This window comes from Chiloscyllium plagiosum, chromosome 23 (assembly GCF_004010195.1).
Source record: "Chiloscyllium plagiosum isolate BGI_BamShark_2017 chromosome 23, ASM401019v2, whole genome shotgun sequence".
Taxonomy (NCBI): domain Eukaryota; kingdom Metazoa; phylum Chordata; class Chondrichthyes; order Orectolobiformes; family Hemiscylliidae; genus Chiloscyllium; species Chiloscyllium plagiosum.
The window spans coordinates 10,275,893-10,292,625 of record NC_057732.1 but is presented as its reverse complement, the minus strand read 5'-3'; the positions used below and the strand labels follow the sequence as shown (position 1 = coordinate 10,292,625).

Here is a 16,733-nt window from a genome sequence, read left to right as displayed (position 1 = left end):
ACTCTATCAACAAACACATAGACCTGGACCCAATATACCGGCCACTACAGCGGACAGCTGAAACTGACAACCGGAAGCGGCAGGGACAGGCCACTATAAATGCCGGAGGAAACACCACAGAAGCGCTTCACAGGAGGCTCCCAAGCACTGAGGATGTCACCTAGATAGGGGACGAAACGTTTGCAACAAAAACTTCCAGCTCGGCGAACAGAACCACAGCAGGTTTATAAAATCATGAGGGACATGGATTGGTTAAATAGACCAGGTCTTTTCCCTGAGGTGGGGGAGTCCAGAACTGGAGAACATAGGTTTAGGGTGAGAGGGGAAAAATTTAAAAGGGACTTAAGGGGCAACGTTTTCACACATAGGGCAGTACACACACACATGGACTGAGCTGCCAGAGGAAGTGGTGGAGACTGGTACAATTACAACAGTTAAAAGGCATCTGGAAGGGTTTACAGTGATATGGACCAAGTGCTGGCATGGATTCGGCATGGATAAGTGGGATCAAAAAGTCTGTTTCCATGCTGTACATCTCTATGATTCAAAGTGTAAATAACCACTTGATGAAGGAGCGGCGCTCCGAAAGCTAGTATGCTTCCAATTAAACCTGTTGGACTATAACCTGGTATTGTGTAATTTTTAACAGTGTAAATAAAGACTGATTTGCTGCTGGGATACAGGTCGTTCTGCTAGAACACCTGTTTTGTCAATGCAAATTCGCTGTAATGTGATTGATGAATTAGGGATGTTGTTTCTAAAGCTCAAATTTTTAATACATGTGTTGTCTGTAATGTAATTACATTGCCAATATTTGAAGCGCTGTTCTAAAGCACAAGGATGCAACCATCGCCTTATGGAAGAGCTGACTGCACCAGCCTCTTTCGAGTTATTCAACAAACAACCAATCCTATCTCTAGAAAGGTACTTTGTATTCAGCAATTAATCATAAAATTCTTAGCACTGATCAGCAAGTCAAAAACATACATCTATTGTGCATTTTTAATTTAACAATCATGCCAAAGCCCTTCACTGTAGCATAATAGAACAAAGTGTAATATGAATTACATGAAATATTAGGAAAGATAGCCCAAAAAGCTTTGTTAAGGATGTTAATTTTGAAATGTATTTTAAAGGAAGAAAGCAAGACTGAGAAGTGGAGGGATAATTTTTTTTGGGGGGGGGGTGTTAGTGTTGGGGAAATCTAGAGTTTCAATCCTAGACAACTAAGGCAGAGCCACCAATATTGGACTAATTAAAATCCAGAATGCGCAGGAGGCCAGAATTGAAGAATAAGGTTTGTAAGACTGTAACAGGTTACAATGATAGGGAGGGACAAGTCTCTGGAGGGTTCTGAAAATAAGGATGAGAATTTTTGAAGTGCTGTTTAGTCAGTGCAAGCCAGTGAACACAGAATGATGGATATATGGCATTTGGTGTGAGTAAATGCACATAGGAGAGCTTTGAAAAACCTTCTGCATACAGAGGACATAGGAAGCTGGCCCAGGTTGTGTTAGGGTAATCAACTCTGAACATGTTAAAGGTGTGGATGAGGGTTTTAGAAATGGAAGAGCTGAACCAAGAGCCATGTCATCTAGAGTGAGCTACATCAGGACTGCAGATGGTTCATAGAATAGAATCATAGATTCCCTACAGTGTGGAAAGAGGCCATTCAGCCCATTGAGATTGCACCAACACTGCAAACAGCATCCTACCCAGAATCAGATCCCTACCCTAACTTCATAACTCCGCACTTAACATGGCTAATCCACCTACCCTACACGTCCCTGGACACTATGGGGCAATTTTGCATGACCAATCCACCTAACATTCACATCTTCAGACTGCGAGAGGGAGCCCACACAGACACGGGGAGAACGTGCAGACTCCAGCAGACAGTTGCCCTGAGGCTGGAATCAAACCTGGGTCCCTGGTGCTGTGAGGCAGCAGTGCTAACCATTGAGCCACCCACCCTTCGTACTTCTTCAGGTTCAATTCATCACCTGATGTCCTGAAGTTGAGACCAGCATGTTCAACTTTAGTGCATTTTATGAGTCCACCTTTATAGAATCACAATTAAACTTAAACACTGAGATCAGGTGATGTGTTGGTTGTTTCAGGAAATGTGCTCACTACAGCTGTTTCCAGTACTCAACTAAGTTTCTACTTACTGCACCTGGAGGATTGAACCCAACATCTGGTTACAATAAGTCTAATGACCATGCATTAACTAGTCTCTTTTAAACACCGTATCCCATCTGAGCACAGTATTTGCACTAACACCACCATACTCCATTTTCAGCAACTGTAATCCAGCCACAAATAGCCATTTTCATTATGATTTTGATATTATTTTCAATAATATCAAATGTTGAAGCATTGTTTTGTACGTATATGGCCACTTTAAAAAGTAGCAATGTATCTTCATAAGGGAAGGAAATCAGCTGTTCTTCTTAATAATACTTTATTACAAGCTATCCAGCTGTTTACAATTACTTATCAAAATACAAATTTTGATTGTTGTTTTCAGTACTTTCACTCATCACTTTCCAGAGCAACATTGCCATCAAAAACAAAAGGCTCAAAGGCCTTTAACACAATTGTCGAGATTGGGAGAGGATCAATTGGGAGTCATTCACAGAATTGGGACAAAGCAGAGGTACCTAACATCAGCCAATTTGATACTTCCCATTTAACACCCAGGTTTAAAAAAAAGGCTATATGGGAAATGTACTCAAGTGTAAAAAGCTCATTGTTTTAAAAAAAAGGTAACAATGACAATTTTGCATTTATGCAGCACCTTTATTATGAAGAGACATTCCAAGATATTTTACAAAAGGATGCAAATCCACAATAAGTTAACTCCAAGCTAATGGTTCAACATCAAATTAAGACATTGGACTCTAATTTCCCTTCATCTGTTTCTTTGTGTTTGCAGCTGGAGTACGTTGGGATATCAGACATTGATCTATCAAGTCATGTCATCCAGCTGAGTGTGTGGAGTAGGCAGACACTCCTGGGAGCAGTAAACATTCCTCTGAGAACTGTAAAGCTGGATGAGGAAAAGTGGTACAGACTGGGAAATTCCTTAGTCTGACTGGAACAGGCTAAGGCAAGTTATTACCATTCAATTACCGAGCTACCTCTAATCTGAGAGAGTCAGTCTTCATATTCACTATTTTGTAGCCCCTTGGTATTTAGCTGGAGGATATTTTCTCCTGTGTTAGATGCTACTTGACAACTGTTTAAAGATGTAACAAACAAGCTAGTTGAAAACAACCTGCACTTTTTACTGTATTTGCATGAAAGTGAATATTAGTTTCCTTGTAATTGCTAATTTTCAAATAGAATGCTGTCAATACTAAAATTTATCCTAATTTAAAGGCAACACAGAGGATCCACAAATTGTCTCTTCATACAAACCTGAAAGCATTAAAATACCACATGTGAAATTACTATGAAATCGCTTGTATGAAGATAATATAAATGTAGTTAAGTACTTGAAATGCATCTGTGTTTTCTACAGTGAACAGTATGGTATTGTTTTAAATTACATGCAGTGAGTGAGATGTAATTTTGACTTTGTGCAATAATGCAACATGGGTGACAGCAAGTCAGCAGCTCATTTTACTCCTCATAATTTTCCAATCTATTCCAATTTCAATTTCCTTTTTGGTTCAATGCCAACAATCAAGACATGTTAATCAGCTGCCAACTCATTCTTGCCCGTTTTACAGTAGTGCAAAGTCAAAACTATTCCCTTGAACTGGATTTTTTTTGTAAAATGGTGGTTTTGATATCAAGGTTATGAGAGGAATCTGCCTGTCTATTAAAATATTCTTCCATCGAACAAATACAGGTCATGTCCCCAGTGGTTTTTGAATCTTGCCAACAGCCTATGCCCTACATTGAATAACTGCACCAAGGAAGGTAAAGTGCCTACAGCCAAGAGCCCCACTGGGAGAGCTGGGTCTGCTCAAGTAGCATAGAGTGGGATGGTGCCTTAAAATGGAACCCCTTTGGCAGTACATATCAATACAAAACTGATGAGGGTCCAAGCCAATAGGTCCTTCAGAGCAGCCAGGTGGAAGTTCTTTGACTCTATGTACAGCTTTTCTTACCCTTGGCACCTGCCAATGGGCCATGAAGCTTTCTGCTCTGATGATCCCTGGCTACCTTTGGGAGGTTGCCTCCACAGGCTGTCAAACATTACATGCTGCAGGCACCCACAATGACTCTAGGAAGATTCTACTGGAATCTTCTTGTTCCTCTCTTAACCAGCTCTTAACGAGTAACTACCGGTGACCTGCTGTTTCCATTGTTTGTTCAGCTCCGAAAAGAGTGTAGAACACACCTACTCATTGATCGAATGCCCTAAACTGCATGTTTTCTAACATTTGTGCCATGAACACCACCTCTGGTATACCAAGAGGATTCTACCCTATCCTCCCAGCTATGTTTCAAGTTGATGCAAGAAGAACAACCAGACAGATAGAAACAGGACATTTATATAATGACTTTGGGATATCCTAAGTGCTCGACAGCCAATGATGTACATTTGGAGTGTAGCTACTCTTGCCATTTTGAAGACCTAGCAACAGTTTGTCTTTATTAAGGGTGGCACAGTGGTTAGCACTGCTGCCTCACAGCATCAGGGACCCGGGTTCAATTCCAACCTCAGGAGACTGTCTGTATGGAGTCTGCACATTCTCCCTGTGTCTGTGTGGGTTTCCTCCCACAGTCCAAAGATGTTCAGGTAAGGTGAATTGGTGAGACTAAATTGCCCATAATGTTCAGGGATGTGTAGGTTAGGTGCATTAGTCAGGGGTAATTATAGGATAGGGGGAATGAGTCTGAGTGGATTACTATTTGGAAGGTCAGTGTGGACTTGGGCTGAAGGGCCTGTTGCCTCGCTGTAAGGATTCTATGATTTATTATGTTGGTTAGACTTATGACCTGTGAAGATCTGCCACAGTAACTTTGGAGTCAGAGTTCCATGGAATTACTTGCTCCATCATCCAGTTTAATCCATCTCCATGATGACAAAGCAGAGTACAAAATCTCAGAATGGGGTGGGTTTTTTGGTAAAGGAATTGGAGCTCTCCACCTGCTTGGAGCTTCATATTGATGCATTGACACTGTGCACTACCATACCACAAAATGAGGCAGCAGCAGACTGAAAACCTACAGGCCACAGCTCCAGATTTTGAGCAATGAGGCTGCTTCTCAAAAGCTCAGACTTGGCCAGTCCAATGAGACCTCAATTGAAAACTAAGACCAATAAAAGGTCACATATAATAAAGCAAACAACTTTACATTTCACAAGGGGAAGAGAAAGAGATGAATGCCTATTTGTTTCCGATGTTTAATCAAGATGACAATGTGTAGTTCCTTCTCCTCCTGCTGAACATCCTGAACATAGAACAGTACAGCACAGAACAGGCCCTTCAGCCCACGATGTTGTGCTGACCATTGATCCTCATGTGAGGTAAACCTAATGTACGAACCCTCAAATTTCTGTGACCATATGCATGTCCAGCAGTTTCTTAAATATTCCCAATGACCTCGCTTTCACAACTGCTGCTGGCAATGCATTCCATGCTCTCACAACTCTCTGCGTCAAGAACCCGCTTCGGACATCCCCTCTATACTTTCCGCCAAACAGCTTAAAACTATGACCCCTTGTGTTAATAATTTCTGCCCTGGGAAAAAGTCTCTGGCTATCAATTCTACCTATGCCTCTCATTATCTTGTACACCTCAATTAGGTCCCCTTTTCTCCTCCTTTTCTCCAATGAAAAAAGTCTGAGCTCAGTCAACTTCTCTTCGTAAGATAAGCCCTTCAGCCCTGGCAGCATCCTGGTAAACCTCCTCTGAACCCTCTCCAAAGCTCCACATCTTTCCTATAATAGGGTGACCAGAACTGGACACAGTATTCAAAGTGCGGTCTAACCAAAGTTTTATAGAGCTGCAACAAGATCTCACGGCTCTTAAACTCGATCCTCCAAAACACCATATGCTTTCTTAATAACCCTATCCATCTGGGTTGAAATTTTAAGGGATCTATGTAGCTGCACACCAAGATCCCACTGTTCCTCCACACTGCCAAGAATCCTGTCTTTAATCCTGTACTCAACTTTCAAATTCAACCTTCCAAAATGCATTACTTCACATTTATCCAGGTTGAATTCCATCTGCCACCTCACAGCCCATCTCTGCATCCTGTCAATGTCATGTTGCAGCCTACAACAGTCCTCTATACTGTCAACGACACTTCCAACCTTTGTGTTGTCTGCAAACTTGCTAACCCATCCTTCAATCTTCTCATCCAAGTCATTAATAAAAATTATAAAGAGTAGAGGCCCAAGGACAGAGCCCTGTGGAACACCACTCACCACTGACTTCCAGGCAGAATACTTTATTTCCACCACTACTCGCTGTCTTCTGTCGACCAACCAATTCTGTATCCAGACAGCTAAATTTCCCTGTATCCCATTCCTCCTGACCTTCTGAACGAGCCTACCATGTGGAACCTTATCAAATGCCTTGCTGAAATCCATATACACCACATCCACAACTTGACCCTCATCAACTTGTCTCGTAACATCCTCAAAGAACTCGATAAGGTTGTGAGGCATGACCTGCCCCTCACAAAGCCGTGCTGACTGCATTAAACCAAGCCATGCTCTTCCAGATGGTCATAAAAGCTATCCCTCAGAATCCTTTCTAACACCTTGCAGATGACAGACGTGAGACTGACTGGTCTGTAATTGTCAGGGATTTCCCTATTTCCTTTCTTGAATTACATTTGCCTCCCTCCAGTCCTCAGGTACGACTCCGGTGGAGAGTGAGGATGCAAAGATCTTCGCAAGCGGCAAAGCAATCACATTTCTCGCTTCCCAAAGCAGCCGAGGACAGATCTGGTCTGGCCCTGGCGACTTGTCAATCTTAATGTTTGTCAAAATTTTCAGCACATCAGCTTCCTCAATCTCTATCCGTTCCAGCATGCTTACCTGCTCCTCAATGATTTCATTCACTACAAGGTCCTTTTGTTTAGTAAAGACAGAAGCAAAAAACTAATTTAGGGCTTCCCCTACCTCCTCAGACTCTATACACAAGTTCCCTATGCTATCCCTGATCGGCCCTACTCTTTCTTTGATCATTCTCTTATTCCTCACATATAAGAGATGTGTTTTCTTTCATATTATCATCACTTCATTTCAATACTGCATTCAAAAGTATTGCCAAATGCTTCTTTGTAATTTGCCTATATTTGCAGCGAGTTCCTAATAGCAAATGAATCTCCAGTTAGTAGCATATTGAGTTAATGTTTGTAAATGGATCAAGCCTAGCTTGGCATTGTTTTCCTGAGTGTTTCTGTTTATTATGTTTACTCAGGCTTTGCTCATTTTTTCCCACTGTTGTAGCCTATTCATTGCCTTAAATTTAAGCCCCTCAATTTTATCTCAATCAGGCAGCTGGTCAGAATTCAGTTTGAATCTGACACTTTATGACCCACTTCCGCCTTGACTTTTTATGACACATCAGGCATATTAACGTGTAGTTCTGCCCTGACGTTTTACAGCACAGATTTATCTGAACATTTTATCACTCAGATCCAACCTGACATGTTATGACCCAGTTCTGGCGTGCAAAGTGGTTTACTTTTCTGAATTCATTTTAAATGTAACAGACTGCATTTTCTCATGTTGTGGAGGTGGCTTTATTGGGAGGGCGTAAGGAAATCAAGAATTATACATGCCGGTTACTTCTCTGACGTGTTCCCACTTTTCATTAAGCGGAATTTCAATGAATTCAATGACAACAGCAAGATCCAATTATAATGGAAATAATAAGCGGGAGGCAATAGCCTAGTGGTATTACTACTAGACTATTAATCCAGGTAATGATCTGGGAAGCTGGGTCGAATCCTGGAATTCAAATAGTGGAATTTGAGTTTAAATAAAAAAAATTAGGTCTCCAATGGTGACAATGTAAAACCATTGTCGATTATCAGGAAAACCCCATCTGGCTCACTAATATCATTTAAGGAAGGAAACTGCCATCTTTATCTAGTCTGGCCTACACGCAACTCCAGATCAGTTGACACTATTAGGGATGGGCAATAAATGTTGCCTGGCCAGTGACGCCCACATCCTGTGAATAAATAAAAGAAATTTGCAAATTCCCAGGCCATGGAACATTTTCTAAAGGTGCAAAGGCCCGCTGCTGCATCAGGAATCCAAACATGGATTGGAGGGGTGTCGCAGTGGGAATTCTGAGCTGCAACTTGAATGTTTATTTGCCAGCAGTGGTTCCAAAAGCCTGCCAACAATATTTACTAATGCCTGTCTTGCTGAAATTCCTTCCAATCAAAAACAAGGGCTACAGATGCTGGAAACCAGATTCTAGACTAGAGTGGTGCTGGAAAAGCACAGCAGTTCAGGAAGCATCCGAGGAGCAGGAAAATTGACGTTTCAGGCAAAAACGTCAATTTTCCTGCTCCTCGGATGCTGCCTGAACTGCTATGCTTTTCCAGCATCACTCTTGTCTAGAAAATGAAATTCCCTCCAGCTGATTGAGTCCCTTCCTGCAGATGGCAGCCCTTGCCCATACCGATTGTACCTCTTGACTGTGGAAACCAGCCACCCTCCCTCAGAGTAAGGGGCTCCTTCAGGCACTTAATTAGTCAGATCAGGAAAGATCACATTTGTCACCCTACCCACTATGTTGCCATGCCGGAATTCAGCTTGATGTCAAAATTGCAACCACTCCACACCCCAGGGAAAATTCAGTTCCATGAATTGGTTTGCAAGTAATTGCTTCCAACTGTTAAAATGTTTCACTTCAATCAAAATATATATCTTAGAAGGCTCCTGAGTTTAATTTGAAGGGTTCCAGTGCAACAGTACCATTTCTGACAATGTGCAGTGTCAAGATGTGTCTAAATAAAATGGTGAGAATTGGTCACACAGGAGCCATTCAATAATTTTTCAGGTATTAAATTACTACTTACATTCGCTGTTCAGCACAGTCATTGTCATACCCACCTCTACGCTCCATTTCTGCTGAGTACCTTCCTCTACCAATCATAAAGAACTCTTCCCAGGAAACATTAGAAGACTACTAGGCTAAGGTTGCTGTTCTATATAAAAGAAGATGATGAGGGGACTGAGGTGCTAGTTTAAATATTAATTCATTCTCAAACTTTAATAGATTAATTCACCTCTTACTGGAACTGACAGGATATTAGCAGTGCCTGGCAATTACATTTTTTGCATGTTAGTTATGCAACATTGTAAGATGTTATCTTAAACACTTAATTTGACATCTAAGAGTCATAAATAAATCACAAAAGAAAATTCTGGAGTTGTGAACTGTATTTTGATAAAAATCTGTGAAAATGGTATGCATAGATTAGAAACACAGAGCTTCCTCATGATGATAGACTTCTAAGCATACCACACATACACAAACAGCATCGCTGGAGCAAGCCTTAAGCCATTGGAGCTTAGTAAAGGGATGTTGTGATAACCTGAGAAAGAAGCAATGAGCAGTGGTTAGAATATGGTTCAAAAATGTTTATAGATGATTATACTTCACAATTTCAAACAACTACCAAATACATCATTTTATAACATGGCTCCTCAGTTGTAATGTTTTTACCTACTGTGATAGGATACCTCATGACAGGCATTGGTAAATGGAAGCTAGGTTCTGCTCCAAGGTTAATAGAAGGGGAAATAACAGGATTAGTTCTTTCCACACATACAGGGCAAGTGGAACTTTAACCTGGGCCTTCTGGCTCACAGATCAGAACACTACCCACAGGAACTCTCTAAATTATACAAATATGCAGGGAAACATCAGCTGGACCACCAAGTCTGCCCCATACCTCAACAAAGGCTGGCATATCATGACTAAACAAACTTCCAAACACACTTACTAGTAATGTAATGTGCAGGGAGAGACAAAAAACCTTCACCTACACTTGGTCAACTCGCCTTGTTGAAGAATTAGAGAAGGCTAAGGAGTATATTGCTCTGTAGACTGGAAGATATAAAGGGTGTACTTCAGTGTATCTTATTATCTTTCAGGGAAAAGAAGTGATTGGCAGGAGAGGGAGGACAGAATACAATCCCTGTTTGTGTTTACAACATATACAGAAACCAGATTACAATTTGCATCATGAAAACTAAATGCCAAAAGGAAGATTACTGCTTCCATTGAACTGCCTAGCAACTGTTCATATTCAAGAAACACATCAATGTTAACTGAATCTCTCTTTCCTAAGTTCTGATCTACACACGTCTTTTATGGCACAACCAAATATATTCTATTAGGGTTCCCTTCTTCCAGAGTCTCAAAGTCACCAATTAAATGCACACAATTACTAATGCAGCAAGCTGTCATATTAATGTAATTGTCAGATGATGGATCTTATTAACTTGCATTAAAGTTGTGTTCAAACTGTTAAAGCATCAATTCCATGATTATCTTACATTCATAAAACACAGGAAGAGTGAAATCCACCATGTAAAATAATGTGGTATTTTTACCAAGGCAGTTCGTAAATTATACTGACAGCTCTCTGATTGAAAGTTCAACCACAGTATTATAGTATTCTTTCTCCTTATCTACATACTTAGAATTGCCATGGTACAGTTGGCTTCACTCTTAAAAGCATTAACAAATGCAACTATTGGGAAAAACAGTTTAGTCAAAAATAAAAGCTGTTTTAATATTTGCCTAAGAAATTGTAAATGTCTTTTAAATGTGATATTTATAGACTCACTGTATCTGGTAAAATTGTATAATGGATTTCTGTAAAGCCATTGTTCCAATATATTTTGCAGTAAATTCCAATTAGTGCTAATACATTGTACTTAACCATTTGGGCAATAAAAAAACTTTACTCAACTACTATAAAACAGGCTTTCAAGACATTTTTACTAAATCCAAAAATGGTGCAAAAGTTTATATTTTATTTCTAAACTTTTATGTGTATAGTTGTCAGCTTGCTTTGATTTGTACAGTTAAGTTAGATTATACATTGGAAGTTTAAAGAAAAGTAGCATGATTTTCTGTCTCCAAGTCTCCTAAGTGTTTCTGCTTTAAAAAAGTGAAATTTGAAAGAAACATTTGTTTAGTTATATTCATTTTACTTTTGTTCAGGAGGATTTTTTTTCCCTGTAGATCACTTGAGGTTAAATATATATCTTTCTTTCTGAAACATCTTTTATTACTCTGAGCATCAATGATAAATTGGGTTTAATGATACTAATTATGATGGATATATATATAAAACCAATATTCTTTATACTTTGATATAGCATCATGAATTATTAGATTTAAAAATGACTCCAATATTTTTAATCATTCTACTCTCCCTATTCAAAAGAATACAATAAAGGCATCAGAACAATCCAAAGGACAATTTACAAAGCAATTTAACTTGAGAGTAAGTATAATTTTAGAGTTTTTCAGGATGTAACTACTGGTCGAGCCTGATCTTAATTAGCCAAACACTGTCAAGGAGCATGTGAACTGGAGACCAATAAGAGGTTATCAAGATAATGCAAAAGTGATGGCAAAGAAATCCAGGTGTAAAAGAAATAGAAGAGGAAAATACCAAAATTATAAATGAAGAGAAATAGCAAAAAATTTTAAAAAGTAGATTTTAAGCATTATTTCATCATTCAATCACCTCAACCTATTATTTATGTCCAATTTCATTAGTGTCATGCGGAAATGCTCCAAATTCCTTTTTATATGCTTTCTTTAGTCAGGAAAACAAAAAGTAAAAATTCACAGCATGAAACTGTATATAATTTAGCTCTAGCTACACATAATAAATTAACCATATCCTAGATGCCCCAGTGATAGCTAAAGTGAATAACAGAAGTATTGAACTCGTCAGTAATCCATACACTTTGGAATTACGGTCAGGTACATTGTTAGCTGAGTTACAGGGAGCTTTATCTTGTATCTAACCATGCTGAACCTGGAGTGTTTGATGCTGACACAATGTGCAGCAAAGCATAAATGTACTGACACTTAATACTGACATCCGTAAATTTATTGAATACAAAGTCCATCATCAAAAGGAAAGTTCCAGTATCATATTTTTACTGTTCCTTGACCTTTTCCATTACTTCTAGTCCTCTCCAGCTGCTGAAACCAAATAGAGTCATAGAGACGTACAGCACGGAAACAGACCCTTCGGTCCAACCCATCCATGCCGATCAGATATCCCAACCCAATCTAGTCCCACTTGCCAACATACGGCCCATATCCCTCCAAACCCTTCCTATTCATATACCCATCCAAATGCCTCTTAAATGCTGCAATTATACCGGCCTCCACCACCTCCTCTGGCAGTTCATTCCATACACGTACCACCCTCTGCGTGAAAAAGTTGCCCCGTAGGTCTCTTTTATATCTTATTTAAAAACCAAAAGAACTGTGGATGCTGGAAATCAGAAACAAAAACAGAGATTGTTGGAAAAACTAAGGTGTGGTAGCATCTGCATCAAGAAATCAAGAGTTAACATTTCAGATCCAGTGATCCTTCTTCAGAACAATGATTTATTTGGTGGATAATGTTATGACACAGTGGTGAATCCTTCTGTTAATTGAACCAAACACCCAGAAAAGCTTGCTGCACCTCATAATCTGTTAAAGTATAAGTGGCAGAGAATTCCTCAATTCCACTATTTAAGGAAAATAATATCAACTTATTTCTCAACTCTAAAAGTGAACATTAAACAACAACTATTTACAACTCCAAACCTTTTTCTTAAATGCTTGTTATCTGCTTACCACTCTATAACAATATACTGTTCCCATAAAAATCCATATTAAAATTACATCAACTTAAGTTCAAAACCACACCGTGACTCATCATCGGTGTCTCCTTCCTCTGGCTGAAGATTTCCATGCATCGTCTTCTGTCTTTTACTGCAAAGATGTTTCATATGAAAAAGGTATCTTTGATAGAGAATATTTTGAATGGCAGTTACTCTCTCCAACTTTCAAAACACCTGTTTCTTTAAGCATCAGATTGTCTCATTAGTTTGAGGTTGGCAAAAACAATAAATTCAAACTCAATTGGGTTTCAGTATCCTGGGGCATAATTTAAATTGATTGGCTAAATTCGAATTGTGTCAAAACAGCAACCAAAACTCAGGTATCCATTTTACAGCCAAATGTTACATATTTTCAATTTTCCAGTTTACTCTGAGACTGCTAGCTAGTCATGTGACAGATGCTTGTAAGCTCTCAGTGCAAAACAGCATTCACTCTCTTTAAAGTACATTACACGCTTTCAACTTCATAACAATATGAAAACCCAAAGTATTTTTCCCCTAGGCATATCTGAGCTCATTAAGACTTTTTATTCCCCTCTCTTCATTCCTTCCCTTTTATCAATTTCATTTCTATCATCTATTAATGTCACATTTTATTCCTCTTTCAACTACCAACTCATTTCCAACTACTTGTTCCTACCCCATCCCAGTACATTCTCCCATTCCAAATCTGTGTCCAACTTTCCTAAGACTCCATGTTTGAATCTCTGTGCCACAGAAATGAAATAGCTCTAATCAAAGCACAAATATTATTCCCATTAACTTTGACAACGGTGCAAATTCCCTCTGTATCTTTCATGACTCCTTTTCAATTGATTATACCATGAACCACACCAACATCCTTCAATGCTTTTTCTCCATTGTCTAACCCTGAGATTACCATTGCTAGTTTTCTCTCATACCTATATGATTGTAGCATCTGATACCCCTCGACATCTTGAAAAGCCATCCTTCATCTGTTTCTTTCTCACGTGTGCCACCCTTGGTGGTAATATCTGCAGACACGTGTGCATATGTAAACCAGCAACACTCTGGTTTTACTTCTTTACCCTTTCTCTATTCCATCCATTGGACTGCGTGTTCAATATTCAGTCTTGGATCAGCCAAAATTACCTCCAGTTACAGAATTATTCACCATTAGCCTTTGTCTCAAACTCCATAACCTCAACACAGATTCTAACCCTTATCCAAGTCCTTGTTCCAGACTGATCTAGATCATTTGCAGTCTAAGCAATCTATTCAGCACAGAGGTGAAATTTCATTCACAAAGACCTCAGGCTTCCATCGCCATTTACCACCACCCCTACAGCAGCTCATCTGTTGTTGCAGACCTCATTCAGGCCTCTGTCAGCTCAAGATAATGAGTATTCCAAAGTTTCCCTGACTAATTAATGATCAAAAATAAAAACAAATTCAGAGATGCGCAGCAGTAGGAGTGAGCTGGAACACCACTCACACTAAGGCAGTTACAGACAGCAGCGGTCTGTAGAAGCTGTCCCAAATCAAGTTTTGGCTGGTGAATAAACGGACAATGGAAGCTGATGTGTAAAGTTGAAGGGGAAAAGAGTTTAAAACTGGCACAGGCTAGAAAAGCCAGAGGTAAGTCAAATTCTTACAGATCAGATCGAGCATTGCCACCAGAGTGAGCAATCACTACAACGCTGCACTACCACAAGAAAATTAAGGGGCACTGGAGCAATTTAAAATTAGGCCATTGACCTAGGAGTCCAACAAAAGGGGAAGTTCAAAAGCCTCAGAAAACTTTATTTAATGCAAGTTGTTAGGACACTATTGTGGCCTCAGAAAAGGCAATAGATCCATGGTTTAAATCAACCCATTCTTTTTGGGAATAATTCAGAAAAAAGTTGTTGAACCAACAGGGATTGTTATTTGGTGTTGTAAACAGTGAAAATCATCTAGGAAATACATTTACTTATATCCAGAAGTGCTCTTATACACAATTCAATTTTCTTTTCCCCAATCACCAAATCATCCATGGTATATTTTCATCTATTAACCTCTACCAGTAAATTGTCTGTTTCCAATTGATTAATTTACATGCAAAGGGCAATGCAAACAATCAAAGCTGGGAGTGAGCTGAGGAGAAAGGGAGGGGGCTAAATCAAAATGGAAGAAGAGTTAAGAAAAAGATCCTTTACCGTGCCCACCTCTCTCTGTCTCTGAGGACATTGAGGGTCTTGGTGGTATTGCATGCTGCCTCTGCAAAGGCACCTGGGCACAAATATACCCACAAAAGAGGGGCAAACTATGAGCAGCTATGATCCCCTCTGCAGCAAACTGCCTGATCCATTATTGGCCAAATTAGGGCCAGAAGCAGACCCACAAAGAGGTCCTCCAACTTGCTCACACCCCTCAGCACCAGATGCCGAAAAATCAGGAGCATGGGACTGAAGTGAAACCAAAAGCACAAACGATTTTTCAAGTAACCAAAAATGAGGGCTTAATTATCCCCAACCAATATTTACATGATTCACTACTCCACAGCACCACAAAACAAACAGTTAGGTTGGGAGTCCATCAAATACGGAGGATATACACTTTTTTTTAAAAAACTGGATTCTTCTAACGCATCTGCAAGAGTAGGATTTATTTGACAAAGCCATTAAGAGTCATTATTAAAGCCACAGAGAGTGGGATTCATTCAGTAAAGCTGTTAAGGAAATGGGAACTATTTATTCAGGCCACAGCTATTGGTTCATAGATTCAATTTGAGAAGCTGTGAACAAGATGAGAATCATACATTTCATTTTCAGAAATTGGAATATTCTATTCTGACCTAGATATACTGGAAATTCCTCAGTATGTGTTAGCAACATTGCTGTGCCACCAAATTAAAAGTCTTTAAAATATGGAAAATAAATAATTATATGAGGAAGCCATGGCACCAGAAATAATAGCAAGATTTAATTTCAGGAGATCACCAGAGAAAACAATTCTTAAAAAACAGAATTTCTTTGAAGCTTTATGATAAATCTGAAGCTGAACAAGTAAATATAATTCTGTGTACAATTGGGAATATAGCTGATGATACAGCATGTCAAGATGTAAAAGAAGCATGAGTGACTTTTGAACAAGTTCTGCCAATTTGACAATTATTTTAAATTGCCCATAGTGTCCAGTGATGTGCAGACTTGGGGATTAGGAAGAGGAAATGTATGGTTACAGGAATAGGGTAGGGGGTGGGTCTGGGTGGGGTGCTCTTCAGAGGGGTGGTGTGCACTTGATGGGCTGAATGGCCTGCTTCCACACTGTAGGAATCTATGATGAGTAAATGATGACTCTGTGAAGGTGGTGAGGTGCACACAACTCCACAGAGGCCACCACTGAGAAAGAATAACCAATGTTCATAGATTCAGAATACAGTCAACAAGACATTACTTGGTTCAGAGGTTCTGGAAACTAAATAAAAGTGCCCATTTTAACACCATAACCATCTTCTGCAAAGGAAATTCATGGAATTAAAAGGTTCTCTAGATATTCCAGAGGAGCAATAGCCTATATCTACAGAAATACATCCTCAGTGAAGGATATCCAAGGGATAAAATGTCCTCCAATTAAAGGCAATTTCAGACCCTGGATTAGTGGTGCTGGAAGAGCACAGCAGTTCAGACAGCATCCAAGGAGCTTTAAAATCGACGTTTCGGGCAAAAGCCCTTCATCAGGAATAAAGGCAGTGAGCCTGAAGCGTGAAGAGATAAGCTAGGGGAGGGTGGGGGTGGGGAGAGAGTAGCATAGAGTACAATGGGTGAGTGGGGGAGGAGATGAAGGTGATGGGTCAGGAGGAGAGGGTGGAGTGGATAGGTGGAAAAGGAGCTAGGCAGGTCGGACAAGTCCGGACAAGTCA

The 16,733-nt window shown here is 39.7% G+C and overlaps 2 protein-coding genes across 4 annotated transcripts in view; one reads left to right on the top strand and one right to left on the bottom strand.

Annotated features, from left to right (window-relative positions):
• LOC122561603 (phosphatidylinositol 4-phosphate 3-kinase C2 domain-containing subunit beta-like) overlaps positions 1-10,576 on the top strand; it is a 217,954-nt gene extending 207,378 nt beyond the window's left edge. The window contains exons 34-35 of one of the 2 annotated variants that reach the window (XM_043713462.1): positions 2,939-3,112; positions 10,097-10,576. In XM_043713462.1, the coding sequence (XP_043569397.1) occupies positions 2,939-3,097 (159 nt within the window). In that variant the 3' untranslated portion in view covers positions 3,098-3,112; positions 10,097-10,576. Of the gene's footprint in view, positions 1-2,938; positions 3,839-10,096 lie in introns of those variants that run through there. The other variant, XM_043713463.1, reaches the window with a different exon arrangement.
• The window catches only part of LOC122561605 (1-phosphatidylinositol 4,5-bisphosphate phosphodiesterase zeta-1-like), an 82,343-nt gene continuing 74,096 nt past the window's right edge, over positions 8,487-16,733 (bottom strand). For both annotated transcript variants that reach the window (XM_043713484.1, XM_043713485.1), the window contains exon 13: positions 8,487-9,534. In XM_043713484.1, the coding sequence (XP_043569419.1) occupies positions 9,452-9,534 (83 nt within the window). In that variant the 3' untranslated portion in view covers positions 8,487-9,451. The remainder of the gene's footprint in view (positions 9,535-16,733) is intronic.